Genomic DNA, 14,103 nt, shown 5'->3' with positions numbered 1-14,103 from the left:
CTGGGGTGATCAGTCAGGCCCAGCTTCCCTGAAGAGAGGTGCCTGCGCACCCAGAGAACCGCTGCAGGGCCCGCTAGGGAGGGGGGGTTTGGGGGGGTAGTAAACATGGCCGAGGTCAGCTGGGGGCGCTGGCGCTGTCCCCTCGCAGGGCTGCGGGCGGGCACCCCCGGGCCATCATGGTCTTTCAAAGGGGCGCAGAGCCCTAGAGTGTCCTGTCGTCTGGCCGCCTGGCTAGCGGGGTCCGGCGGGGCCCTGGCATCGGCCGCTCTCATCATTCATTATTCAGAAGCAATTTTCTCTCCGAGCTGGCCAGTTTCTCCCTGGCTCTGTCTGCACCAGGCCACAAAACAGCGTCTCCTGCCCAAATGTTTTATTCATTCTCTTGAATAAGGAAACAGGCTCTCGGATCAATACCAGTGTCCGCCGGGGGCCGGGCGGCGGGCGGGGGCTCCGCCGGCTCCAGGCCCTGCGCGACTTCCCGGGAGGTGTCTGGCCTGCGAGGGCTGCTTCCAGAGCAGAAGACACCGTTGGCAACAGACGTCTCGTTTTCCAAGTTGGGAAGAGGTCCTGGCCTTCCCGACAGCTGGAGTCCCGGGGACCCCGGACGCCCCGGTGGACGAGGCCCGCAGGCCCGGCCCCGCACCCCGCAGGCCCGGCACCCCGCAGGCCCGGCACCCCGCAGGCCCCGCCCGGCTCACTGGTACTGCAGATAGTTCTTGAGAGACTGAGGCAGGGGCAGGGAGCCGATGTCCCGCAGGCGCTGGCGGCCCAGGGCCAGGCGGATGGATCTCCGGCACAGGTCCATGAGCGGCAGGGGCTCGGCTGCAAAGAGAGGGGAGCGGGTTAGAACGTGGCGGGTCCTGCCCCACCCCAGCCGTCCCCTTCCACGCCGGCCCCTGCTCCCCCTCCAGCCGGCCCCAGGGCCCTGGGCTCCTCCTCTGGGAAGCCATTTCTATTATATGAGCTTAAGCGTTAGCTCGGGTCTTTCACCGATTAAAATAAAGAACCCTGGGAGCAAGTCACTGGGTTGTGACCTGCAACAGGAAAGAAAAAAGGATAGTAGGAAGGAGGGAGGGAGGGAGAGAGAAGGAAGGGACAGAAAGAGAAAACGGGGCCATGCCCAAGGCAGCGGTCAATATTGTTCCGTGAAAGTTTGGATTCGTATGTGTTTAGTATGTCACGATGTAAAAATTACTTTTTAATGCAAGTTTTGGTAGGAATGAAAGCTGTTGACCTGCGGTGGAGCTGCAGGGGGAGTCCTCTTAGAAACAGGTTGGGCTGTGACAGGCTGTTTGAAAAGCCTTTGAACCCTTAACCTAACCCTGTAGCCTCCTCTGACGTCAGCAGAGGGATGCATTTCTTCTAATACTCAGTTTTGAAAAATTCATATATGGAACCTCTGGACATAGGACCAAGTTTTCGTGCAGGCATACTTACAAATCTCTTACTCTCTTTCAGGCCCTCTGAACCTGTGGTTAGAGATCACTAAGCCAAGGCCACACACAGGCCTAGAAATGATGGCAGGCTCCTGATCTGGGAATTTAAACAAGTGAATAGTTGAAATAGAGTGTAATATATGCAATAATTCCTAAATGCATGGGGCTAGAAACCAGTGAGTTCCTGTATTGAAAAGCTGGTAGAAAGCTTCAGATGGAATATCTAAATGGAGTTTTGAAGGGTGAATAGGAGTTTTATATGATGTGAGGTTGAGGAAGGTGTTTCTGGCAGAGGGAACAAGCACAGGCACAGAGGCATAAAATAAGATGGACTGGGACATCTGGATGGAGAGAGATGATGATTAGCTGGGCCAGGAATGAAAAGGTGGTCACATATTGTCTCATACAGCTTGTACAGGCTTAGTTCCCATAAGTCTAGACTTAAAGCTGTATCTTAACACTTTTTGGGTAACTGAACAAGTGATATTTTAAAAGTATTTGATAAAACTGTAAGTGGTAAATCCTAACACAAGAGTTATGATTGGAATACTATCATCAAGGACAGGAAGATGGCCAAGAGACTGTTTTGTAGGAATTTTCATTTATTAGAGCTGCAGTGTTAATAAGGAGAGCCATTAAAAATGAAACAGGACTTGGCTGATGTGTTAGAAGCCATGCACAGTGTATCCAACTCTCTTTCGCTTGGATTAGATCATGTGGTGCATGGAGTGTTTGTAGCTTTAAACACTTTCACTGCCTAATCTTTTTTTGATCCTCATATGCACTCACAGTTGGCCAGAACAGATATGTTCTCTATTCCAGGCCCAGAAGGCAGACCATCTGCCCCAGACACACCCAAGCCAATTCTTGACATCCCCCTCAAGGCCTCCTCATTTCTCCTCTAGCAGTACACCAGCACCCAGCTCTCCTGGCCCCCACCTGCTTCTGATCCAAGCCTTGCATGATCTAAGCCTTGCACTGCTCCCCGGCCCATCACACCTTGACAGACTACCTGGACCGAATCTTCTCATTTTCAGCATCTTGCTAAAAGCCAACCTCCCTGTTGCAAATTTCCCCGACCTCCTTTTAATTCCTGTAATGCCAATGCTGCTGCCTGTGCCACTGGACATTGGGGATAAAGAAAACTAATAAATCCTTATTTAATGAGCAACTACTACTTACCAGACAACGTGAGGAGAACATAATTGTAGTTACTATTTATTGAACTTATTATATGGCCAGATGCTATGCTATGCAGGCTTTATTTGTATCAACTCATGTGAATGTATGTATTACACTCATAACAACCTCTTCCGAAAGGAATTATTACCATTATCCCTACTATAAGGAACAAAACAAAAACACAGGGAGGGTATGTCACTTGCCCAAGAACACACAGTTGGTAAGTGGCAAAGACACCTGGAAGCTGACAGCTGCCTTAAATCTTAACCACATGTTTTGACCATCTGACTGTCCATTTTGCTATGCTAGGTTTATCTCATTTAAAGGTGACTGCGCATACTCTAGCGGAAAGAAAGTTGAGGCTCAGAGAGGTGAAGAGGCTTGTATAGAATCACACAAACCATCACCCTGTATTTGAAGCTGCAGGCTGCCTCCCTTAAACATCACACACTGTTAAAAGCTCACTTCGAGGTGAGAAGTAAAGGCAAGCATCACCTCTCTCCCAGGCTCACTGTGACCCAGTCCAGAGGCTCTTACTCTTGGGCTCTGACCACGTTCCAGAGCACGGTTGCCCACTTCTTCCACCATGAAGTCTGCACCTACCTAAATGGGCTGCCACCAAAATGGCTTTTTCCTGCCCTCGCACTCACCATTCCAATGTGGACCCCTGCCAGCCACAGGCCCATCCTCATGTTCCCATCCCCCAGCACAGATGCCTGGAGGTTTCTCTAGGACTTGGGAGTCCCTAATTTTGAGATCCAATTCTGCCAACTCTAAATTTATGTCTTCGTGAATATTATTCCGAGCCCTTGTTTCTTCATCTGAGAAGTAGGGCAAAAATGCCAGATCTACAGAGAGGATTCCAGGGAATGACAGGTGCACAGCGCCTTGCCCATCCTGTCTATACTGGGGACGTAGGCAATACTGGTCCTGCTCACGGAGTGTTGGAGGCATGACCTGGGCCACCACGACTGGAAGTGCCCTCTTTCTCTAACAAACCCAGCAGGCATTTTCAGTTTCCATCACTTAACAATGACTCAATTACAAAGAGACTGTGAAGTTCCCAAAGGACATGACCTAGATTCACCTGCCTTAGGAACCCCCGCCTGGGCCTGTCTCAGAAATCACGTGTTAAAAGAAGGCTGCTTCCGGTTATCTCCTCTGTAGCTGTTTTGTTATTGAAACACATGGCTCTGACCAGGTAACATTTCTTTCCTAGCTCCCTACTCTCCTGTAAACCCCCTGAAAATAGGGCAAGTCTTGACAAGAAGCCTGAGGTAAGGACTAAATGAGAGTGTAAAGTGCTTACCACGTCCCTGGTGGCACACAGGAGATGTTCAAGGGAACACCACTCCCAGGTACTTCCTTCCCCTCCAGGTATTTGTTTGATAGCCCCTTGTGAGATAAACTGGGAAGATAGTGAACAGGCTAGGCTGGGGCCAGGAGGTCAGCAGTTTCTCCGCTGAGTGCAGGGAGATGGGCTTCCATTTTGCACCAGGAAAACTTTGATCTGTTAAAGTTTGAAAATTGTTGCAGAGCTTAAGCACTTTCTTAATCACTTTAATACCCCAGGCATACACTAGGTCCTCGATGCACAAAAGGCTTAGCCTTGTTAGCAAATCCAGCTCCCTGTGTGTTCCCTGCCTAATTATGAGTTAAAGAAGAGAAGGAAAGAAATCCGTTTATCTTCATTTCTCAGTAGTCATTGAAATCAATCTATAGCCCAAACTCCAAAGGAAGAGAGTAAGGGGGCTAGAGGTCAGCTCTCAATGTGATATATAAATCGTCTCTCCTAATTTCTGATGATTGCATGTCAATCACAAAGTGCACAGAGAAAGCCCTGGAGCCTCTGCCTCGCTGGGTAATTTCCAAAGCTCAGAGAATGCCAGGTGATGGCTCGAGTCACACTACCCATTCCTTTTTCTTACCCCCCTTCACTTTGGAGCCCTCTTTAGAAATGCCAGATGTCGTGATGTAGAAATGATAAAACCCAGGTGGGAAGGCAAACAGAATTTTCCTGCATACAAAGCAGTCTCAGAAATATTTTCCAACTGAAGATAAAATTTAAAGGGAATCATTATTTACAATAATGAATATTCAAATGGCCAAAAAAAATATATGGAAAAATGCACAACTTCAGGAATCATCAGGGAAGGGGAGGTGAAGACCATAATTTATCTCTGTTATATGCCAATCCCTAATGGCTAAGACGAAAATGAGACAAGAGCAAGAGCTGGCGAGGGCATGAAGCAGCTGGAACTCTCACAATGATGCCGTTGGGTGAGGAAACTGGCACCATCCCTTTGAAAACTGGGCGCATCTACTAAAGCTGAACCCACGGCCTGAAGTTTTACTCCTGGGCATGTGTTCACCAAAATGCTCGTGTGTGAATGCTCAGGAAGCATATATGCAACAGCATCAAAATGGAAGCAATTCTGCCCATTACAGGGGGATGTACAGTGTGTCTTCATGTAATGGAGGAGTAATCTGCTGTGGGAATAAGGAACCACAGTTTATATGCAAAAAGTGGATGAATCACTCAAACATAGTTTTGTATGACTATACAGAGTTCAAAAACAGATGTGCAGGTGATCTGGCTGTGACATCTGTCACCCAGGGATTGCCAGGGTTGATTCGGCTGATCTGGCTGCCTGGCTAGCTTCCCTCCAGAAGCTGCGCGCTCCATCAAAGAGAAATGCCCTCCCCGAGTACATACCAACTGTTCTTCAGTCAAGGGTATCGAGCAGCTGTGCTCCCCTGCTAGAATCTACTTACAAGCTCTCAAAAACAGAATGAGGAATTTAGGGGTGACACTGGGGGGACAGTGATGAGATGCTCCTGGGGGTCAGAATCCCTTTTGGTTCATTGGTTTTTAGTTCTCGCTATCCCAGTTTGTTCCGTTTGTAAAATCGTTGAGTTTAGTCCCTTCAGATGTGCATGCTTTCGCATACTTGTAATACTTTAAGAATAAATTCACATTTTAAAAAGTCACTGACTAATGGGATAAAAAAGGCATAGAGCTGACTTGCAATCCCAGCTTCTGCTGCCATTTTCTTGGAGCCACATTTTCCTCATCTATAAAACGGGTCCACCATTACCTCCATCCGTGGGTCTTGATGATGGTGTGTCACAACACGCCCCTTGCCTCAAGGGCATTCTCTCTACAGTCTGTCTCATCTCAGGCCAACAACCCAAGAGGTAACTTTAAAAATAGAATAATTTACTTATGGTGGTTCTAAAAATGCCTCAGTACATCATCCTAATTGACAGCAATGCTCTGCTCTTGATGAAGATTTATTGGACCCAGGCTGGATGTCTGGTTTTGTGCTAAAAATATTGCAAGGCAGTCATTTCCAAAGTTCTCTAGTGATCTGCATAATTCCCCATCACTAACCCCCTGCATGATCCTGAGTAAGTCACGGAACTTCCTAGGGACTCTGTTTCTCTGGCAATAAAATGGGGGCAGCAGCCCATTGGTTATGCCGGTCTATATGATGGAAATGGGTGGAGATCTGGATGCCAGGGTTAGTGGCTTAAGCTGCTTCCCTAGGGCTCCTTGAAATTTCCTCTGCCTGCCATGGGGAGACACCAACACATGCATCTCTGCGCATGTATCTTGAAAAGAGATCATAGTTTTAAGGTTAAGAGGTAACATTTGTTTTATTATTTATTTATTTATTTTTTTTAAAGATCTATTTATGCATACAAGAGCTGGGGTACAGGCCAGAGATGTGGGGGGTGAGAGGGTTCACCAGAGACAGAGTGGGGAACAGAACAGGCAGACTGACTGAAACACACTGCTGAGGGGAGCAGCAGGGGCGAGACAGGAGAGGTCTGCCTCGCCATGTGGGTTTCTCCCTGGCCAGCCGGGGATCAAACTTGTGCTGCAGAGGCTGCGGATTGCTTCATAGTGTGGTGCTTAACATCTTGCACCACCAGGGAGGCCCAACATTTGTTTTAGACAATGATCAGCAGGTGGGGGAATGTCTGGCTGGCATTCTGAACTTAAATAGACCTGGGCTTCATTTGTTTGTTTTCAGGAAATGAGAAGACAGACACATGGGAGATCATAAACTGTCTGTGTCAGACACTGTTTTAATGATTTATGCATGCCTGGTTTTGGGAGACAATGAACTGAGCCTCTACTCATGCTATTCCTTTGGCTGGAATACCCTTCCTTGTACTTCCTGCTAGGAGTCTGCCTCCTCTTTCAAGACTGAAATTAAGGTGAGCTCCTTCCCAATGACTTGGCTCCTCCACCCTCTGGGTCTGAACCTGTTAGGTAACAATTCGCTTAGTTCATTACACAAAGGAGAAATGGCTCATTACCAGCTCACTTTGAACATGCTGTATCCTTGAATCAACTGGCCCTACGCTGGTCAACAGAGACCTCTGTTCACATCTAGAAGGCATTTGGGATCTGGGGTGTGCTCTTGACAAGTGTCACTATTTCCCAAGCACAAAGGGTTGTGACTGTAGGCAGGGCATAAGTAGCATATTCAGATGAACCCTGTGCTAGTCAGTGTCAGTGGCACAGGCGGGCCCTCAGTTTTCCCTGAAGAGACTGCTCGCCAGTCACTACATGTGTGCAGGGAAGGAGAAGAGAGGGCGGCAGCATGAAACAGTCCTAAATAATGCTTGGGCTTCCCTGGCAACACCCCAGAGCAGGGCCATGAAAATCTCCAGTGAGGAGAAGCCAGCACAGGTAGTACTGGAAAATGTAACCTGAACCACATGGGCTATGATCAAGGGGGCAGCCTAAGCCCACAGACTGTATGATTCCCACCTCATGTCTCCCTGAAATGACAACAAAGACGAGCACAAGTGTGCATGTGTGTTTATCTTCGTTCTGATAACAGTACTGGGAAACAAGAAAGGCAGTCAGCACGCTTGACATTAGGGTTAATGCAAGAAAAGAGAAAGCAGGTGTAATAGGATGGTGGAGAATATAGCTGAGAACTGCCAGCCCTAAACACCAGGAGAGTGTGGCTCTCACCAAAGCAGACTTGGAGAAACCCCAGTCCATCAAGAAGGGAAAGACTGAACAGGGAGCGAACATGGAGATAATTCCTTAAAGAACTGTGAGCCCCGTGGTGGGGCAGCTGTATTCCCTTTTATGCTCCCCCTGAAGCTAGCCTGCTCATTAAAGGAGGGGGGCAGTCCTGGGGAGACTCCTGGCCAGTGCTGAGATCCAATAGGGAAACCAAATGGAGCATGAGTGAGCCTTTCTCCGCAGCAGAGTTGGCTGCAATGGATGCTGGGAACAGGAAGACACTTCTGCCTTCCGCCATGCTGAATTGCCTGAGGGTCTGGGTTCCCTGACCTAGTACCAACAGGAAAGTATGCCCAGCAAAATGTTCTTCCCCAAAGACTCCACAGTGCTCCCAGGCAAAGGGTAGCTACAGCAGAACAAATAGCAGCTACATTTTCACGTGTTCAATGGCTCTGAAAGAAGAACCTCTACCCACTCAATCTGAAAGATACTCAAGGAGGCACTCCAACAAAATAAAAAAGGAATTTAAGAAACAAACTCACATGAGCTTCCAGGAAAAGAGGAGAGTAAATGGAACCCAGAGGTGAAGGAAGGTCAAATGAATGATACGGAGCTGCATTAGATGGTGATGCTGAGAAAAACCGCCTTCCAGTAACTGGTGTTTCTCTATCAGGTCATCTCCCCATAAACCCGGTGTCTCATCACCTTTGACCCTAGCCCGCAGCTTCACCACCACTCAAATCTCCCATTACTGTTCCACATTACTGTCTAGCTTCTCCAAGAGCTCCTTCCACCTCCCACCTTAGGCAACTCAGCCTTCTCCCCAGGACGTTACCGTGCTTCAGCCTTCTGTGGGGCCACTTGTCCTTGCGGGCACAGTGATAGGGCATATGAAAAAATGTTCAACATCACTTGTAATCAGGGAAATGCAAATCAAAACTACCATGAGATACCATCTCACACCAGTGAGAATGGCACATATTAAAAAAACTAGCAACAACAAATGTTGGCGAGGTTGTGGAGAAAAAGGAACTCTCCTGCACTGCTGGTGGGAGTGCAAACTGGTCCAACCACTGTGGAGAGCTGTGTGGAGATTTCTGGACCTCCTAAACATAGAGCTTCCATATGATCCAGCAATTCCACTCCTAGGTATTTACCCAAAGGACACAGAAACATCAATTCCAAAGAACACCTGCACCCCTATGTTTATAGCAGCACTATTTACAATAGCTAAGCTTTGGAAACAGCCCAAATGCCCAAAAATAGATGACTGGATCAAGAAGATGTGGTACATATACACCATGGAATATTACTCAGCATTCAAAAAAGATAAACCCATGCAGTTTGCAGCAACATGGATGGCGCTGGAAGGGATCATGCTCAGCGAAATAAGCCAGAAAGAAAAGAAAAATACCGGATGGTCTCACTCATAGCAGGAATCTAGAAAACTTAAATAAGGGACCAGGAAAAAGAATAACTATAAGAAAGAAAATATCAAAATCAACAAACAACTATGAACCAGAGACACTCTATGGGGGGTAGAGGGCGGGGAAAGGAGGGACTGGGGTCAAAATAAGGGGGTTGCAATTGTATGGGGAATATAAAAATAAAATTTAAATAAAAAAATTAAAAAAAAGATTCCTATTTAACTCGCTTTTGCACATACAAAGCTGTGCATGCTCCATCCGACTGTGAGAACTCCTGGATCCTCTGTGGTTCACACCTCCTGGCTCAGTCCGCACCTATTCCTAGCTGCTGTCATCTACTGCCCTCTGGCTTCTCTCGTCAGGTCTCCAGCCTGGCCTCCTACATCCCTTCTTCACCCACCGTGATGACGGAATCCCCCACAAAGACAGCCCTCCCACCACTCAGGCGCTGCTCTCTTCTACACCACCCCCCAGGCCCCACAGGGGCCTCAGCATCTCCCCTAGCCTCAATCCTGCCCCTGACCACTGGGTCAGCCATCCCCGCTGTCACCATTATTTCCTTACAAACTCTTTGGGCTCAATCCACTAGCGTTCCTTTTCTTCACCTCCCTTTTCACCCAGCTGCACAGTGACCACTCCTGGGGACAGCGGGGATGGGGCAGGCAGGCATGATGGGATGACCAGGCATGAGTGGCTGTGGGAAGCATAGGGCTGGGCACTAGAAAACAAAGTGGGAGCATCTTTAGCATCCTGAGTTCAGGTCATCTCTGTTTAGCTCCACTCAGGGTCTGGGATGGACTTGGTCTCCTTTCCCTGGCACTGCCCCACAGCTGAGTGGAAGCGGCCGGGCAGCTGGGAGCCACAGGAGCCGGTTGGCCTCAGTCACCAGTTGGCAGAATGGCCTTGTCTCCTTTCTCGGGGTCTCAGAGGCTGGCAGTACAGCAAGTGACTTGACAAGAGGGCTCAGGGTCCTTTCCACATGATTCTTGGTGGAAAAGAAGTCATATATAGTCCGGGGGTGGAAGGATTTCTTATCCAATTAAATGAGGTTCCAATATACATGAACAAAAGTGAGTGGCAAGGCCAGTGGTGCCTCTGAGATAAATGTAAGATAAACCTCAGAAACCCAGGACTGGGGTTGCCAACAGCTGGCACCAGCCATGCCAGCTTCCTGGGGGAGGTGATGCTGAGCCAGGTCCAAGAAGGCTGGTTACTACCCGCTGTTATTTTCAAGGACAAGGCTGGCTGCTCAGAGGCTGCATCAGACTTACCAGATGAGGCTCACCTTAACCACAGGTTCATGCTCACATTGGCAAAGAAATGCGGGGTCTGGAACTGGACTCCCTCATCTGAGGACTTTAGTTCACAGCACTTTCTGTCCTCCTGACCAAGATCTCAGCAGGGCAGGAGCTGCTGTCTGCTTGCTCTGCTGCCCGCCCTGGCTGAAGCCAGGAGGGTGTTGGTTATTGTCCTCTCCCAGATGTGAGGAAGGATGATGGCTCCAAACATAAAGGGTTCAGGGGCTCTTGGGGAGTCAGCCTTAGTCCCTGCTGGGTCTTCTCAATCTCTAAGCAGATGCAGGCTGGGGTGTTTGGGTAAGGGAAGGAGTGGGGAGATGGGAAGAAGGTCCAATATTTGCCCGGCCTCCACCCTAGTATAAAGCCTAGCACAAAGCTAAGACCAGCCTCTTTCAGAAGTGAACAATGCCAGGTATCTTCACTGGCCCATTCTGCAGGTGGAGAAATCAAGGCATGAAGAATGTCACTGCTTTAATTAAAGGCTTCTCAAGAAGGGTTAAACAGGATACCAGAATTCCAATATTATTTTATGGACTTTAGGATAAAGTCTTTTCACACATGCATGCAAACTTTTACTTAGAAACTTGCTTTGCAGGACCTGGGCAGGAAACTGGACACAGAGCCTCAGGGAGCTCCAGACAGTATAGAGAGGCCTATATTAACAGTGGCGGTCCCCTAGGGGTCTGTGTTTAAGAGAAGGAATTGCAGAAGCAGCTGTGAGAGAGAGCCAGGAAGAAGGGCAAGTAACCCAGCCTTGGGAGGTCTAGGATGGCTTCCTGGAGGAGGCCATAACTAAGAGACATTTTGGAATGTGAGTAAAAGTTAGCTCTTCTGCAGGTTAAGATGGGTATTTATTGGTGATGAAGGCACATTTCTAAGGCATTTTAAAAAATCTTTTGTGTAATACTGGGAAAAGCTGATAGTTTTCTCAGATGACACTTTAAGGAAACAACAATCGATTATTGGAGAAAAATCCAATCTTTCAAGGAAAAAAAGTCAGAGTCGCCCTCACACTGGGAACAGACACTGTACTGCAGGTATCTTAGTGGAGCGCCGTGTGGGTGGCGGGAGTGTCCTGGGGATGAATCCAACCATGTGACGGCCTGTGTGGTACCTGAAATCATGTGCATCTCTTGTCAAATGAAAATATTTCTGAAAGGACACATCTCCCTTTCCATTTTCACATCTCTTATTTCTGACCAGGATGAACAATCTTAGTATTCCTGAAGCGTGGCACACTTACTGTGGAGGGGAGACTACATTTAGTGAACCCTCAGTGCCTACTACAGCCTGAGGGGACTGGCAGCACTCACCTGGGAGGCCTCATCTGGGAGACTGCTGGGAACGCACTGCCTCTGGCTCACCCAAACGGAGCACCTGAGAACCAGCATTTTCATGAGATCCCCCAGTAATTCTGACACACAGGCGCGCAGTCTCACTGCGTGGAATTAACCCTCAGATACCCTGCAATGAAACCAGTCGCTGCCCCGCCTCCTCAACACTATCCTTCCTGGGGACCCTTCCTGGGGACCACCTCCCATGTCCAGGTTCCCAAACCCAGACTTCAGACATACCCACTGTGTCTTCAAGTTCACCCTACCTCTAAGTCCTTCCGTGTCCACCTTCTTGATAGTTCTGTTCCTATCTCCATGACCAGCCCTGGTCACTTTCTGACCCACTGTAAAGAACAGCCTCCCCAGAACCTCCCACCTCTCCCTTGCCCCATCCAGCATAGCTCTGCCCTCTGCTGGTGAGCCTTCCTCTTACCTCCAGAGACCTCTCCTCAGCAAAGACTGTCACTCATCTTTGTGGTGACAGACCTAGGATTTGATGGGGCAGCCCAGTTTCAAATGTTCTGTTCTGTTGCCAAACATCATTGTCTAACTTGGTGGTTGAGAAATGTGGTCTTGCTGCCCTCCATCTACAATAGATCCCAGAGGTGCTCCAGAAACATCTCCTGTTGGCGCTGTCTCTGCCCCTAGATTGAGGGGTTGGCTCTTTACCTTTGTGCCCAGCCTTGGGCATCTCGGGCATTTGCTCAGTAAGGATAAGCAGGCCAGTGTCTGGGAGGGGGAGGCAGCTGCAAAGAGGGAAACCCATCTCTACAGGAAAACTGTGGGCCAGCTCTTCTGGGGAAGGGGATGACTTAAAAGCAGCCCTTTCATAGTGCCAAAGTCGACTAAAGAAGGTCCCTCGGGCAGACAGAATTAGTAACACACTGCGCTCGTTCCTTGGTCTGGTGGCGGATGCTCCTGACTCAGCTGAAAAACTTCCCAGAAAATCTGACTGTTTTCAGCTTGAAGCCCGCCCCAGTGGACATCCTGGCTTCAGATAAGTACAGCCCGGGTCACGTGGGGGAGCCTCAGGGAGGAGGCCCCTGGCTGGCAGGCACCCTGCACCAGATCCTCCCAACATCTCCAGGAGCAACCTGGCTGCCCTACAGACCTGAAGGAAGCCTGTCCCACACGGGGAGACTGGACTGGGTAGGGAAATGGCCCTTCAGAGAAGGGTGCTCACCCCACCCAGGGCAGGGGCAGGGCCCAAAGGGAGGGGACCTCCATTCCTTCTAAAGAATCAGAATAAGGAGTGTAGGACTTGCTTACAGGACTTGCTTACCAGAGAGCAGGGCTTACTTAAAGCCATGGCAATGAACACAGAGTGGTACTGACAAGGCAGAGAAATATTGGAAAGTCCGAGAACAACAAAAACTAAATAAGACATTGTTTAGGCACATCTGTGTGTGAAAAATCTGTAAGGGGCAGTAAACACAGAACTCGGAGGTGTGGCTGCCTGCGGCAGGGGCAGGAGCTGGCAGCGGGGAGGCAGGGAATGCCACAGAGGCACCCGCTTGTCAATGTGCTGGTCCTAGGAGGATGGATTCCCGGAAACTCTAAATTACAAAGAAGCAGGCATGTAACTCAGGTGGAATGAAAGAGGACTGTGCAGGGAGCAATGACCAGCATGTACTCAGGTGAGGTTTCTTTAATCCAGTCTGTGTATAAGCTTCACTTAAAAACAAACAAAAAAAAAAAGTTATGACTGGCTTGAATCTGGCTCAAACAAGAGGTTGGCCAAAAGCTGAATCACAGCTCCATGCCAGTGAGTGAGTGATAACAGAGTCCCTCCTGCCTGCTGAGACTGTGGCTGCTAGGGGAAGGCGACACTGGATGCAGCAGCCCTGGCCCGAAGTGAGAAGACCAGAGTGGAGTTCTGGCTTTATATGGCAGGCTGCTCCCCCGGACTCACAGGGAGCATGGGGAGAATAATATGAGGGGCACTCAATAGGCACCATGTGGGCAATTAATAATTGAGACTTATTATTATTTCAGAGCAGGTGAGGACAAAGTAAGAAAGTGGCAGTTAGGACATGACACCAGCAGGGGCCACCTCTGTCCATGACTATAGATGATGCCAGTCAGAGAACAGGGCAGGCCGGACTGGGTCCCGATCCAGCTCAGCAGGACCAGCCTCCAGCCCTTGCCATCAGCCTCTTCTACATATGAATGTTCCTAACAATGTTTCCATCAGAAGAGGCATGAAGAAACCCAGGAGAGTTTACATACTTTTAAAGTCCATGGTGCTGGGCACCACCGCTGCGCTGCCAGTGATGACAGTGATGACAACGACTAACGTGAACAATCATAGCAAGGACTTCCATGGCACTTCCTATGTCCTGATAGATTCTAAGCACTGATCCAATGAGGTAGCTACTGTTGTGAATGCTCTTTGACAGACTGAGGAAACTGAGGCACAGGAAGCCACTCACT

At 48.9% G+C, this 14,103-nt stretch overlaps 1 protein-coding gene across 1 annotated transcript in view; it reads right to left on the bottom strand.

Annotated features, from left to right (window-relative positions):
* Positions 1-694: 694 nt before the first annotated feature.
* Positions 695-14,103, bottom strand: part of SPSB4 (splA/ryanodine receptor domain and SOCS box containing 4) — a gene marked incomplete at both ends in the record, with an annotated part of 65,321 nt that continues 51,912 nt past the window's right edge. Inside the window, one exon of the mRNA XM_084232028.1 lies at positions 695-822. Coding sequence (XP_084088154.1) covers positions 695-822 — 128 coding nt within the window. The remainder of the gene's footprint in view (positions 823-14,103) is intronic.

Source organism: Talpa europaea, assembly GCF_964194135.1.
Source record: "Talpa europaea genome assembly, chromosome: 4".
Classification (NCBI taxonomy): Eukaryota; Metazoa; Chordata; class Mammalia; order Eulipotyphla; family Talpidae; genus Talpa; species Talpa europaea.
This window is presented reverse-complemented; position numbering and strand designations above follow the sequence as displayed.